This window comes from Sphaerodactylus townsendi, linkage group LG06, assembly GCF_021028975.2.
Source record: "Sphaerodactylus townsendi isolate TG3544 linkage group LG06, MPM_Stown_v2.3, whole genome shotgun sequence".
Classification (NCBI taxonomy): Eukaryota; Metazoa; Chordata; class Lepidosauria; order Squamata; family Sphaerodactylidae; genus Sphaerodactylus; species Sphaerodactylus townsendi.
The window spans coordinates 89,988,197-90,002,397 of NC_059430.1; the positions used below are offsets into that span (position 1 = coordinate 89,988,197).

General features: G+C 41.2%; 1 protein-coding gene across 1 annotated transcript in view; it reads right to left on the minus strand.

Annotated features, from left to right (window-relative positions):
* Positions 1-14,201, minus strand: part of CACNA2D1 (calcium voltage-gated channel auxiliary subunit alpha2delta 1) — a 446,220-nt gene that overhangs the window by 76,060 nt on the left and 355,959 nt on the right. Inside the window, exon 12 of the mRNA XM_048501599.1 lies at positions 11,154-11,264. Within this exon, the coding sequence (XP_048357556.1) occupies positions 11,154-11,264 (111 nt within the window). The remainder of the gene's footprint in view (positions 1-11,153; positions 11,265-14,201) is intronic.

Consider the following 14,201-nt stretch of genomic DNA (forward strand, 5'->3'; position numbering starts at 1 on the left):
ATTTCAGTTATATTAGCTTCTAGGGAGAATCCAGGTTTGATTTGATCAAGAGGCAATTGATTTGTTTTTTTGGCTGCCTGTGATAAAACCTTCCTACAACACATTTCAAATTAATCAACTTTCTTCATGTCAGCTTTCTTCAGTGAACAACTTTCACACCCATACACAGACATAGGGGAATACTACGGCATGAATCATCATTAACTTGCTTATTATAACAAAAGATAGGATCTTTTGTAGTTTCATCCTGACTGCCCTTTCCAGTCTCAATGTCCTTCTGATTGTTTGGTTGCAGTTTTCCTTTCAGTTAACAATGGAACCGAGGAACAGAAAATCTTGAACAATTTCCATTTCTTCATCAGCAGCCTCAAAGTTATATAATTCCCAAGTCGTCATTACTTTTGTCTTCTTGATCTTCAACTGCAATCTTGCTTTGGTATTTTCTCCTTTAACATTCATCAGAATTGATTTCAAGTCTTCGCTATTTTCTGGCAGTAATGTGGTGATCTGCAAATTGTATGTTAATGTCGGCCCCACTCCCAATTTTCACTCCACCTTCATATAAAGCTAATCCAGCTTTCATTATGATGTGTTTTGAACATAGATTAACAGACACATGGCATTTATAAGCGTTTGGTCCTTGTTTAATTATTTAATAACTCTCTACTTATTTCCTGTGTCAGTCGGTCCAGATGTCTTCTATTTGTTTGCTATTGAAATGGTTGTTGTTAGCAAACCCGACAAATGTAAAATGTAAAATCAGAAAAACAAGTCAATATATAATCTGGGAATTCACAGCACTGTCAACTGCCAACCCAACATAAACTAACTTGAGCAAAGACCAAAATGTTGCAAGACCAACAAAACCAATTTCAAAAGACACAATCAAGCTGATACAAAGTGCCAAAAAGAAACAAAAATACAGTAAAATTAATGAAAAATCTTTTTTAAAAAAGCTGAGTCCTGATACTCCTAGTTACTCTCAAAGATTTCCAAGATTTTTTTTTATTCGTTTCCCAATATTCTGGAAAATCTTAAATCTATCCAGAAATTACTGATAAGATATTTTAAGACACATATTCAGACCAGATACTTCCAAAGACACATCCTTAAATGTCTTGACAGAAATATGTTCCCCCTGCCTTACCAATTCTATTCTCAACCTAACAATCCTGCAAAGAGAAAAAATCCTTCCACAGAAAGGACCTGGAAGAAGGGCTACAGGAAATTAAGATGGGAATTGACTGTTCTCCACAAGTTTCCCACCTATAGCCCATAAAGTAAGGTCATATCCAAGCCATTGGCCCCAATCCCCATTTGCATCGGAGCAACAGCTTCTTTGAAGGACTGAGGAGCTAGGAAGGACACCGCAGAAGGAAATTACAGCCCAGCATGGAGAGTCCTGGTGTTTGGTCAGTGCTTTAGAATTCTTTACAGGGAGTTTGAAATTATATGTGTGTTTAAATTCTACCAAAGTAATTGGTCATTTCCCCCTTTTAGTTGTGAAGTTCTCCAATGTCAAGTTGAGTTCTAATTTTAACACAGTTCAGCATATTCCTCGTTTTAACTTTAGGTTTTGTTTCTTTTCTTTCTTTTGGTCTGATGGGCAGGCGTCATTTGCTTTCTGGTTCTTTTATAAGTTACTTTTTGGCTTTGTTTTCTGCTGTTATTAATTATAAGAAGACTCTGCTGTTCTGTTCTATTGGGATCTGTTTTGGCTCTTTTCTGAGCTTTAATTTTTAAGGTTTAACTGTCTTTAAAAGTTTGTCCTTAACGGTTCCACTGTTCTAGTTTTACTTACTGTGTTTCTGTGTGTCTTGGGGGAGTGCTGTAGCAGAGTTTCATGGTTTTCTTATTGGTTCTGGACAATTTCATTGTTCCAATTGTTGTAACTTTTTTTAAAAAAATAAGAGTTAACTGTAGGTGAGGGATTTAGGTATTGTAAAAAGCACAGCTTTATTCTCAGCATAGGACTCAGAGTTAGGCTTGTGCTAGGCAATTAAGAAAAGGTTGGGATGTTTTTCAACAAGAATTGTATAATTTTTTAAAAGAATAATTCAAACAACAACAATACTTAGAAATTATTATGTTGACCAGGGCTTCAAAACAACTGAAGCCAGGTGGTTAAAAAAATACATATATTTCAGGCTGATCTTTTAATCTTCCAGAATTTTAGAAAAGAGCTGCTTAATTCATGGAAAAGAATTTGGCTTTGCTTGTAGGCCATGTAGGAAACATAAAATAAACTAAGTAAAGGCTTTTAAAGAGAGTTCATACTTATAACTCCAGTCTAGTAACCAAAAACTTTGCCAGCTTTTTGCCTACTTATATTTATGTAAGTGCTTGCTATGTAATTCAATAAATTAATGGCAGCCAGGGGTGGAGTTTGCTGTTCCCCCCCCCCCCCCCCGCACCAACCCATGCATCACTCTACCACCTTGAAACTTCAGAAAAGGGCCAATGTAAAGGACCATTTGCACAAAACACTATTTCATCATATTTAATGTCACAATGTGCACTTCAGTCACTACTGCATTGTTTTTTGACTTCCCAGAGTTACCGTAGTTTTTTTTTTAAAAAACACACCAGATTTGTGGTGCAATTTATCTATAGAGAAAGAAAACTATTTTAACTATAACCATATGCCAGTTCAAAAAGAAGAAAACCAGTAATGTGCTGGGACACTTTTCCAGAGAAAAGAAACACAAGAGAAACACAAAATGTTTATTATTTTCTTTAACATGTCAGCTGGAAAGTTAAATAGAAGTCAAGTTCACCCAAACAACCTAAGTAAAATTGAAGCAGCAATATTATGGAGCATGCATCTCTTGCTGGAAGAGGCAATTGAATCACGTTTGTTCAACAAAAAGGCAACATAAGATATTTTGATAACTGACACAAAGTATCCAGAATATTTAGCATCAGCACCACAGCACTTGTACAGTAAAATAAATGCTCCATAATAATTTGGGGTCCTAATGTTTACTCTATCTCAGAAACACACATCACCTTTATGAAATAATTGCTGAGAGAACCAAAAAAACGATGCACATTCTGTCAAGCATAAAGGACATACAGAAGTAGAATCCAGTATGTGCCCCCCCACCCCCCACCCCCCCAAAAATACTGGAAAACCTTCCTTACTGGCTCTGGAACCACAGCTATGGTAGGGAACAGCTGACCAACACAGGTCTTTTCTGCACAGCAGAAATATAACATCTTGGGTATGTTATAAAAACCGTTTTGGGGAAGAGGTTCATGCAGGTCTCTCCCCCCAAACATCTTCAGGACGTTTTATTTCTCTCAACTCAGGTTTTTTAAAAATTGCTAAAACTAGCGATCTTTTCCCCTGAAGACAGGCTGAAGATGTCTCTTGCTTGTCTGTGTAAAGAAAAGTAGGTAGGACATGCTTTATTTCTCCTGCCTCCTCTTTACACCTCTTACTTTAATTTTTCCTGCAGTTCCACCCACCATTTTCTGCCCTTTTCAGGGAGCCTCCTGCCTCTGCCATTTGATGAAGGTTTTCCACGCAGTTTTCCTCTGCTTGCAGTTCATCCATGCAGAATTTCACTGTAAAAAGTACATGAATTAAGTTTGTTTTGCCTGGTGATTCTGCACATATGTCATTTTTTTCTGTTTTGTTTGTTTGTTTGTTTTGAGGGAGATGTCTATGAAGCTACGACAACAATATTTGAGTTGTCAAAGCATCGCAGATGTCTCCCTCAAAACAGAAAAAGGGGGGGGATGACACATGCATGGGATCACCAGTCAGAACAAACTTTGCGTGTAGAGGTGTGGCCCTTCCTGCTCAGTGACTAGATACACAGAATAATACACAAGACAGTATGTATATAGTGTGGGTAAGCAAATGGCCATAGCCAAAGAATTTATTAACCGAAAAATACAGGAAGGCAAATTGGCGCAGCATGGGAGGTGATCCAAGCATCTGGGCAGCCCGAGTGCTGTACCCAGCGGATGGCTAGTTCCTTCAGCCCGCCTGCTGGAGGAATTCCAGCTGCCGAAGATTGAGTGGACATTCCAGACCGGGGCTGGCGTCTAAGCCCATGACTGGGGCCCCATCTCCATCCTTCGCTAGGGGCTTAAGTTTCTTAGTCACTGCATGGGCGCCTTCCAACCGTGGAACTTGTTCCACCCTACCTCTTTAATGAGGTGTAATAAACGGGAGCTCTCCCCTGAGCCCCTGCCAGCGGATCACCTCCCTACATGCGCAACCCGCGAAATGGCTAAGTGACAACAACACAACATTTAAACATTTCAAAAATAGGGGATCGGGTGGTTGGGGAATCCCTCGGTTCGCCGTCATGGAGTAGTCAAGCGTTTAACCACGCAGGCAGTGTGGCCTTTTATAGGCTCCAGCCTCTCGCCTCTCCGCAGACGCAATTCCGCTGTATCGCGGGAGTTAATTTTCACCTTATCAGCTGGGGCCTCCTGCGCTATGCGCAGGGCGTAGCCCGAAGCTGCTCGGCCTTCTGGCGCGATGCGCCGGACGGCCGCTACAAGATGCGCGAACGGCCTGGAGCCTTCGCCGGCCCTCGCCCTCCCGCAAGAACGGGCGTCGCTGCAAAGCTTTCCGTCACGCGGCCGCGCTTTATTCTTGTACTTTTTTTACAGTGAAATTGCATGCAGTTGAGCTGCAAGCAGAGGAAACCTCCAAGAAAAACTTCCCCAAATGGCAGGTGGGATGGAGGATCACAAGTGGGAGAAAATGACGGGCATAACTATGAAACTGACAAGAGCCCCATTGGGTGGCAGGTGGGAAAAAAGAACCATTTAAACATCTGCAGGACATTTTATTTCTGGTGTGCGAAAAACACCACACATAGGATCCCCATCACTCACTAGGTTATCTGTTCAATGCAAAACAAAGTTGCACCCTTCTCAATCAATTGAAATGTATGGGTTTTGAAGGGCGTAACACTGTTTAGGATTGCATTGTGTGCCAGTTGTGCTTCAAATGTTATTCATTTACGGCGCAATCTTATGCCGAGCTATTCCAAGCTGGAGAAACTCGATGTCAGATTGTACTTTTGAGTCTTCCCTTTGGCTATGGCTGAACTCCACTGGAGTTCAGCCCTTTCTCAGATGTTGCTTCTCCCAGTGCTTGTACAGCCTGGAAGTTATACAATGTTTAATTGTTTCCTACAGATTATGTTTAGTTCTTTCTCACAGATTCTTCTGTTATTTTTGCATCCAGCATTTTTGTAGGCAATAACTCCAGCTTTTAAATCTGCTTCACCAGATCTTCTTTGATTTCTTTTCTTTGTTTATGCAAGTAGAACTGACAGCTAAATAAACCTCTTAAAGCAGCATTACCAGCACCTCAACAATCTGCCAGTCTGAATCAGGAGGGATATTAATCCAAAACGTTCTTGTAAAGATACACAAGTCTTGTTGACAGTATTTTATTTCTCCCAAATATATATTTTCCTCAAAACACTTCTTTGACACCTGCCAGGTTTTGGCAGAGTGAAGCATTTTTTTTTTACGGGGGTACCAGTTCACCCCTTCAAATATCAAGGCAATAGTCCAAATAATTCCACAAAACAATTATGCCATTATTTATCTGGCCAGACCGGGAGGACGGGATGCATGGGGTCTGTGGTAGGCAGCTGAGAGAAAGCCAGAGTGAAGCTGACCCTCAATGTCAGAGATGGAGCTTTTGATGCAGGAAGCTTTCTAGGCCTACTGCAAGCTGGGTTCAAGAGCCATTGAATCACAGTGTTGAGACTTAACTGATGAGTTATAAGGGAAACACTGGCCTTACCCCTTCCTGCAGGGGGAGTTAGTTGTCCAATCCTGAAAGAATTTAAGGAGTAACATCTTTCTGTGTGCAGCTAGAGTTGGGATGACTCCACACTGGTAGCTGTGTACTCCTTGACCATTCAAACTTCAGCTCTGATTCTCTGTCTCCCTCCTCAGGGGTCTCCAGAGCCCCCAAAACATCTAGATCAGTGGTTCTCAACCTTTCTAATGCCGCAACCCTTTAATACAGTTTTTCATGTGGTGGTGACCCCCAACCCTAACATTTATCCATTTTACAGATGGAGAACACTGATGCAGAGAGTCTTAGGCGACCCCTGTGAAAGGGTCATTCGACCCCCAAATGGGTCCCGACCCTCAGGTTGAGAACCACTGATCTAGATCTTAAATGGGGCAAGTTATAACAGGGAAGGCAGGAGTTCTTTCTCCTGGACATCCCAGCAAGGAGCCTAGGATGAAATGGGGACCCTGGGAACTCCTTCCCAATTGCTTAATCTTCCTTTTCTGAAGAATCTTCCTCTTTCCCCTCCAAGGATATATTGGGGCAGTCTCTGACAATAATGGGTATGAGGTTGAGGTTCAGATGGCAGGTAATTCTCTACCATACTGCAGGTCTACATTATGGGAGTGGTGTGGTTGCTTTTTCCACCAAAGCTCCATCCTATGCTGCTCTTATGTACGAATAGTGAGGTGGTATGTGAAGCGCTGACAACCCAGTTACTTCTCTTGATAATATTACCTACTGCAGCAGTGAAGAACATGTCATGGACAAACACACTATCATTGCAATGTAAAAACAAGGATATATTTGATGGCCACTAGGATTCAGAAAAGGCTGCTGGGGTATTTTCTCATTATAACTTCTGTTAATGAAAATGAATGACCACAATATCAGGATGTCATAGACTATCTGTTAATACTTATAGCTAGCTTGATAAATTTGCAAACAGCTACTTTGTATGGAACATGGGACTTAATTAAAAACTTCTGATATAATCAACTATAAGGGACAAGTTCCAGATCTGATTAACTGTTATGAATCCACTGATTCAATATGCCCTGCTCCTTGTCTAAAAATACACATGACACTTAAAAGTCATATTGCCAGAATACCAGCACTCAGACTTCACTGAATGCAAATAAAAATCCAGTTTATCTAATTTTAAAAGTATGTTCTTAGCTTTCCTGCTCCTGCCTGTCAAACTTTTTTTAAAGTCACACAAAGCCAGTATTGTGGATAGAGTATTAGACTACCATCTGAAAGACCTAGCAAACACGATTCTGAGCTCATAAGAACGTAAAAGAAGTCCTGCTGCATCCAGCATCCAGTCTCACAAAGTGACCAACCAGTTACTCAAGTGGGCAAAGAGACCAGGGCAAAGAGACCAGGGCAAAGAGACCAAAGACTTTCCCTGACACTAGAATTCAGAGGTTACTGCTTCTGAACATGGAGGGTCCCTTAAGTTTCCAAGATTCATAGCCACCAACAGCCCTATCCTCCAGGAATCTGTCTAAACCTCTTTTAAAGCTGTAAATGCCTGAAGGCATCACTACATCTCCTAGCAGTGAATTCTATTTCCTTGGAAGAAGCACAAATACATGAGGCAGAGAAACAGCCTTTTACAAAATAAACATATATAGAAGATTCTTGAACCCCTTCCTTAGGGACTGCCTCTCCTTTTATGGGCTTTCTTCCTACTTCCTTAGGAAAGAATTTGTAAGCCAATACTCAGAAGAACTACTACAATTTCTGAAATTGCTCAGCTTTTAAATTCATTTTTAGAAATTTAATGTATTACTTTGATTGCAAGTATAAATATTTTAGATAAAGTAAAATAGAAAACTGAGGCAGAAGTGGCAAATAGTCATTATTTTCTGCTCCCAAGAGTCATGTGAATTATAAATATTATCATCAAAATTGTGGGAGGAAAATGTGGGCTTAAAAACATTCAGTTATTCTAATTATTTTGCGGTAATTCAACAATAATATTTCAGCTCCGCATAACTAGCACTTATGGTTTGCAAGGCGAACAAGATGCTCAGTTATTTTTAATATACTATAGTAAAACTAATACAGCAATAGAACTATCCACCAATGATTCAGAGCTGCCTTTTGAAAAGGATGTATCTACATGTACAGGTAAGTGTCAATTATCTAATCTGCAGAAACATCTGCAAAAACAGAGCCTTGGGTTTCATCCATATCTATCATGAATATGTTAGATATTGAAAAATTAATATTTTAAACTTACAAAGTGGTAAGTTACAAGGTATAGGTATTTATTGCATTAGCCATAGGCTAATCAGTATGTAAAACAAATGTTAAAAGACATATACCATAACTACAAATAAACTATATTTAAAGGATAAAATTTTCTGAATTAAAATTGTCTGAAACAAAGCAGAAACTATTTTAAGAGAATTGTGACTAAACTTACCCTTTATAACACCCATTAATTTATGCTAAATATTGTTTAATACATTAAACATAACTCATTACAAAGAACAGTATCCAACACAAAATGCTAAAAGCAATACCATCAACATAACCTGGTACATTTAAACACACATTTTATGCCTAATAAAGGTTTACTGTACTGTACTGTACATTTAAACACCAAAGCAGTGTGGGCTACAATTTGGCTTTGTTCAGAGCCATTAAGGTTGTTTTCTTCTTTATTAATACTATTTCAATTTCAACAGGGGGTATCCTTGCTCATGTAGCTCACAATAGTAATTTGGACATTCAGAGACTACAACATTCAGTGAGGGCATGCAAATATACCTAACATCTTTTCCAGTATTAAAAAGGACAAAAAGGACAAGTAAAAAAACCCCAAACTTAAACGACCTCATCTGTAAAAAATGAATTTCAGAGGGAACCTGTGGAAATCTTAGTTTTAACCCAATGTCAGGCAAATTGTAGCCAATGGACAAAAATGAAGAAGCCAAACAAACACTGATACATTTAATTCTGTTTTATCAATAGGCTCTGTATGCTATGATCTCATAATTCTGTATGCTATGATCTCATAATTCAAGATGTTATATATCAAACATGTTGACAGAGAACAGTTGATCTTAAACCTTGCATTTGTAATAAGGTGTTTAAAATGAACCAGATTAACATTGCAATCCTAAGAACACTTGCCTGAGAGTAAACCTCACTGAATAGACCTGAGTAGAATTCTGAGTATGGTAGATCTGTACAAGATTGTTTTCCAAATGTAACGCAGCATCACACATCACAATATTACATCGCAATATTATCTGGGAGCACCAGGCACTACACCCTTGAATGGCTATGGGTCTGTTACAGCCAGCAACACTGCTGAACTTAATGGCTGTAAGAAATATCAGTGCCTGTGAGAAGGGGGAATGAGAAGGGTCGGAGCTAGCCATCAGAAAAGCAGCTAACAAACTCAAATGTTTAGTACCTCTCTTAGTCATGGGTTCTTGCAAGAGTTCTGGTTTTTGTGAAAACTCGTGACCATACTCAAATTGCTTTTTTAAAAAAGGACTGCTGGTGATCCCTGGCCTGAAAGATATCTGACTAACCTCAACCAGGGCCAGGGCATTCTTGGCCCTGGCCCTAACCTGGAGGAACAGGGGTAAAAGTTGGTTCATAAGCCAGGAGAAAGCATGTTTAGCATTGCAAAAAGAAGCAACAGAATGGAAGACTAAGGATGGAGAAAGAAGTTATCACTCCAGCTCAATTCACACTACCAGTGGCCATCACAGGCACTGGACTAGGGCATTATACCTCCTTTTCAAGGCCTTTGAAAAATGTGTTGTCCACACTGGCACCATATTGTATGATTCAACCCTACATGTTCCCTATATCTGTAGATGTGGTCAGTATTACGCTGGCTTAGGGCCACTGAATCCATTGTTCTTCACTATGGCCCATTCCTCATGGGTCAATAAACACAGGTGTAAGATTCTATAAAACCCGGGGGGGGGGGGGTACTTCACAAAGGTCCTGTCTCCAAAATGAAGGATCCGGAGGGCCGCCCAGGAGGCCCATGACAAGCTCCGAGCCCAGCACTGGCTGCTGTTGGACTGGTTCCCCCACCTCCATTGGAGGCTGGGGGCAGGGTGGGCTGCTGACGCAGTTGTGGGCCTCCTGTGGCTCCTTCCTCCCCTGCTCACCGGCTGTCTTCCACAGCAGCAACCTACCGAATGTTGGAGCCGGGTCTGGGGAACAGGGGAGGCAAAGGCCACAGGAGGCCCGCAGCCATGGCCAGAGCACACCCCACCCCTGTGCCCTCCTGGCACTCCCTGTGCTGCTGCCGGACCACTCCCCAACTCTATTGGAGGCCAGGTGGGGGGTGCCAAAATGAGGTCTTGCCCCAGGTGCCGTTTTATGCCTGTACGCCTCGGCGTTCCAGGGAAGCCCCTTTTCCTTTTTAAAATTTTGCTGGTTGCATTTGCATAGCTACGCAAGAGCAGCTAGTGATATCATGGGACAATCAGCATGGCTGTGGGGGTTGATCTCTGCATGCCTGCATAGCTATGCATGTTTTGCCAGAAATTTTTAAAAACAGAAGCGTCTCCATGCAAAGGTGCGGCAGCAACCCACATTGTTTCCATGGGTTCCAACTGCTTGCCTGCACAGGAAGAATGTGAACAGGTAAACAGATTCCTTTATCACAACTGCAACTCATTGTACATTTGCTGTGTGGAACCGGCCTGTGGCAGGGAGAAATGCACCTGCCACCTATGGTCCTATACAATGAAGATGCCAAGGGTTTCACACATGCATGCTAACCATATGATCTATCACTGAGTGACAAACTCTCTAAATACGTTACACTCTCTCATAACCAGAAGGCTTCTTTCACAGCATCCACGACTGCTGATGACAGTAAACAGTAACTTGCACAATTATCTACAAGGAATTCAGAAAGTTGTAAGCATCATGTACTTATTCTGGTGCTCAGCTGCCTTGACTTAGAGAGGCAATCACTGCAAATTCAACAAATATTAAAGAATTTGTGAGATATTCTAAGTGACTCCTGATGTGAAAAAGACATGGGAGTAACTTGCAGGAATTTGATTCAAGGTTGGTGATGTTTACTCATGTTTGACAAGCAGGACTTCATGTTTATTTTTCAAAGTGCCACTTTTGGTCTGCAGATCACACTTAATTATCTTTACCTTGCTTATATGTCAGCAAGTGTGTAGCTGTGCATCACTGCTTTCAGTGAATTTCTTGAAAATAATTTGCCTTTTATCAGAATTGTTTCTGCTTCGCTTTCTGAACACACTCCTTTTTTTAAAAAAATATACAACCTGTTTGGATTATCTTTCCCATCATGCCTGGAGAAGAGAACACCAAGCAATAAAGTACTTCCACAAATTAGACTTACTTTCTTTTCCTTGTTATATTTGGTGAAAATCTCCTGTGCTTTTTCTTCACCGCCATCAGTAAATAACATAATAATCTTGTTGCAGTTAGCTCTGTAGACACTGTGGCTGTGCTGGAAGAGATACAAAAAGGCACATACTAGTTATGGTTCATCAAACAAAATAAGCCATCCTGAATCTTTCAGGTACCAGTGGGCAATCTTCAAGTCAGGGCATGTGTACTTTTCAGTCTACATTCTGTCACATTTTCTCCATCTGCAGGTCAAGTTGATAGGAAATTCTTTCCTTTCATATTACATTCTTCAGCTTCCACATTCAAGACTACACTGTAGTTAATTCTGAAAGCCTATGGAAAGGAGAAAGGAAATGCTTTTCCCAAGATTAGGTGAGTGGCTGGATCCTAAAATCCATTCTGCTAAAGTAGAAGAGGCCTTTGCTTGACAGGGTTCCTTGGGAAGGCTCTCCCTACTTACTACTTAAGAGCGTCTGTGGCCACTCTTTGTAGCCAGCTAGTATTGCACTCAGTTCTTACATTAGTTTCTTGAACAGATGCCACTGATGGCACAGGTTTTTTAAAAAGCCAATGTAACCAGCCAATATTGTTCATTTAAAGGATGCATCTTGATTAAACAGGTGGAAAGAAGGGACAACAAACAACAAGCAATTCTGTACTTCAACTCTGTGAATGGCAGTCTGTTTAATGAATCACCGAGGATTTTTTTTGGTTCCTGAGAAAAAGCAGCCTTAAAGCACAAAGTACAAAGGCTACTGCATAAATATAAATATATCCTGCATGGCGCCATGCTCCTAATGAAAAGCATCAGGAAACAGTGAAATGACCCAATCAGGAGTTCATCCCATGTGTAATCACGGAGCTTTAAGCCAGATGAGTTTGTCCACCAATCAGGATGATCCTTGGTCTTTCCAGGATGGCAATTTTTTTTCCCCACTGTTCCTAAAAAGCAGCCCTTGGGACCTGAAAAGGATATCCTGGAACTGTTTGGAAGGCCAAACTAAACAGCCATGGCACCGAAGCATCCAGCATCCTTTGGACCAAAACTTGTTCATCCAAACTCTGCCCAGGCATGAGCCTACAAGACAGGAAGACAACTCTTCAGGAAAGACAAAACTCACAAAAGACCTAAAGGTGACTGGGAAGCATACTCCTCCTCCAGTGATCACTGTTCCAAATTAAACCGAACTGCTCCTGCAAAGGGTTATTATTCAGAATGAGCTTTTTGACAAGATGTATAAGGACAGAGTACAGCAGTGATTCACGAGTAACCTTCTTCCTTTTTAAATTTACCAATTAATTTTGGTGGCTTTATTAAAAAGTATACTTATTTGTACTTGACAATGTATTTAAAAGGTAATTTTCTCCTATACATGCAGAACCTCTCTCTCTCTCCTTCTCAGCATGTAAGGATGACTAAAATAGCTGGCAAACCACAGGGCTGGTGCATTTGTGTTTATTACATTTTGGATTGTTTGAAGCAATGTGGCATCAGTGGTAATCGAAAATGCTTTTCTCAAGGCAAGAAAGTACATGTGTATCTTTCTTATACTGGCACAGACACAACCACACAACCAAATAGCATTTCCTTTTGCAGACCAGGGGGTAATTTCCATCAAACCCCAACCTCACTACAGACCCCCCATTTTGCTCCCTATGCTGTTCCCAAGGCCAGGCTTCCCAGGGGAAAAGTAATTCAGGGGGAGGTAGTGAGGAAGTTTCACTCTACATGGTTCATGGATGTGTGGCTATATTCCATCATGATGGTAATGCTCACCAGAATTCACCAGATGCAGATTTCAGATTAGCAAGCTCTAACTGCTCCCACTAGTGAACTTGCCCATGATTGATTTACTACATCTTTTTATTCTTCACTGGACAGTTGCAATCCTTACAAACCATGTAATATCTTTGTTCCCCCCAAGACCCCCGACAGCACTTTGAAGACATTCATTTGGATTCATACAGAAGACTTCACAAGAGCACTAAACACATGTTAGGACTTCAATCAATGAAAGCCATTGGAGCACCCATCATTGTTGCTTACATAAGCTACTCTTCTTCTGTTCTTTTATCACTCTGAAGGAAACTGTGCTCAGTCTTGATAACAAATTAGGTTGTAGGGCTCTATCCATCACTTTTGACTGCAACTCTCCTAGCTCTTCATCTTCATTATTTCTTCGCTCCCAAAATGGTACTCAATAAATGTGGCAAAGAGCTAAAAAGAGACATTGTCAGCTCCATGGCCCCTGATGTTCACTGGCTAACTCATAATGCTGCCATCCGATACAGTGGGATGAAGACAGTCAAACAACCCTGTGAATGATTCCCTAAACAGACCTCCCACCTGTAACTGTCAATGCAGAGATGCTATCTCAGAGAGCAAGTCTGCTGCCCTCTTCTCCACTTTCACAGTGCCTACCACCCTCTCTCACACACAGATACACACACAGGTACAGGTTCAGGGTTACCAGTAGGTCGCATTGGCCACCCTTCTTGTCACTTTTAAAATATGGAGAGAGCCCTGACCATTTCACAACTCAGGCCCTCTCTCTCTCCCTCACAGAGACATCAGCAGACAGAGTCCAGCCCCCTTTAATAACAGGCTCTCTCACACACAGTTATTGAGTTTGGGGGCTCAAACACTGATTCATTCACATGCTGCCATCATTTATTCCTGTCCTATAATAGATGATAATATTTGAATAAATGGTGGTAGTGTGTGAATGGAGGTCTTATTCCCGCAACTAAGATCTTTTGGTTACAAGTTGACTATTTTCAGCCCACCATAAGCAGCTCTTCTACACAGTTCCACTAAGTTGTTCATTCTCCTTTTCTCTCTCAACTCCCCACCTGTAACTCCCAATTGCTGTTCTTCACTGCTGTTTTTCAACTGACTCTCCATAACATTCTGTCAGCTCCCATTGGTCAGTCTCAGGCCCTTTCCGCATGGGGCCAAAAACAGTGGCCCAGGGACAGAAAAACACAAGTCCCTGGGGTGCTGTTCGCACAGGCGCCGGTGCTGCAATACGGCAGC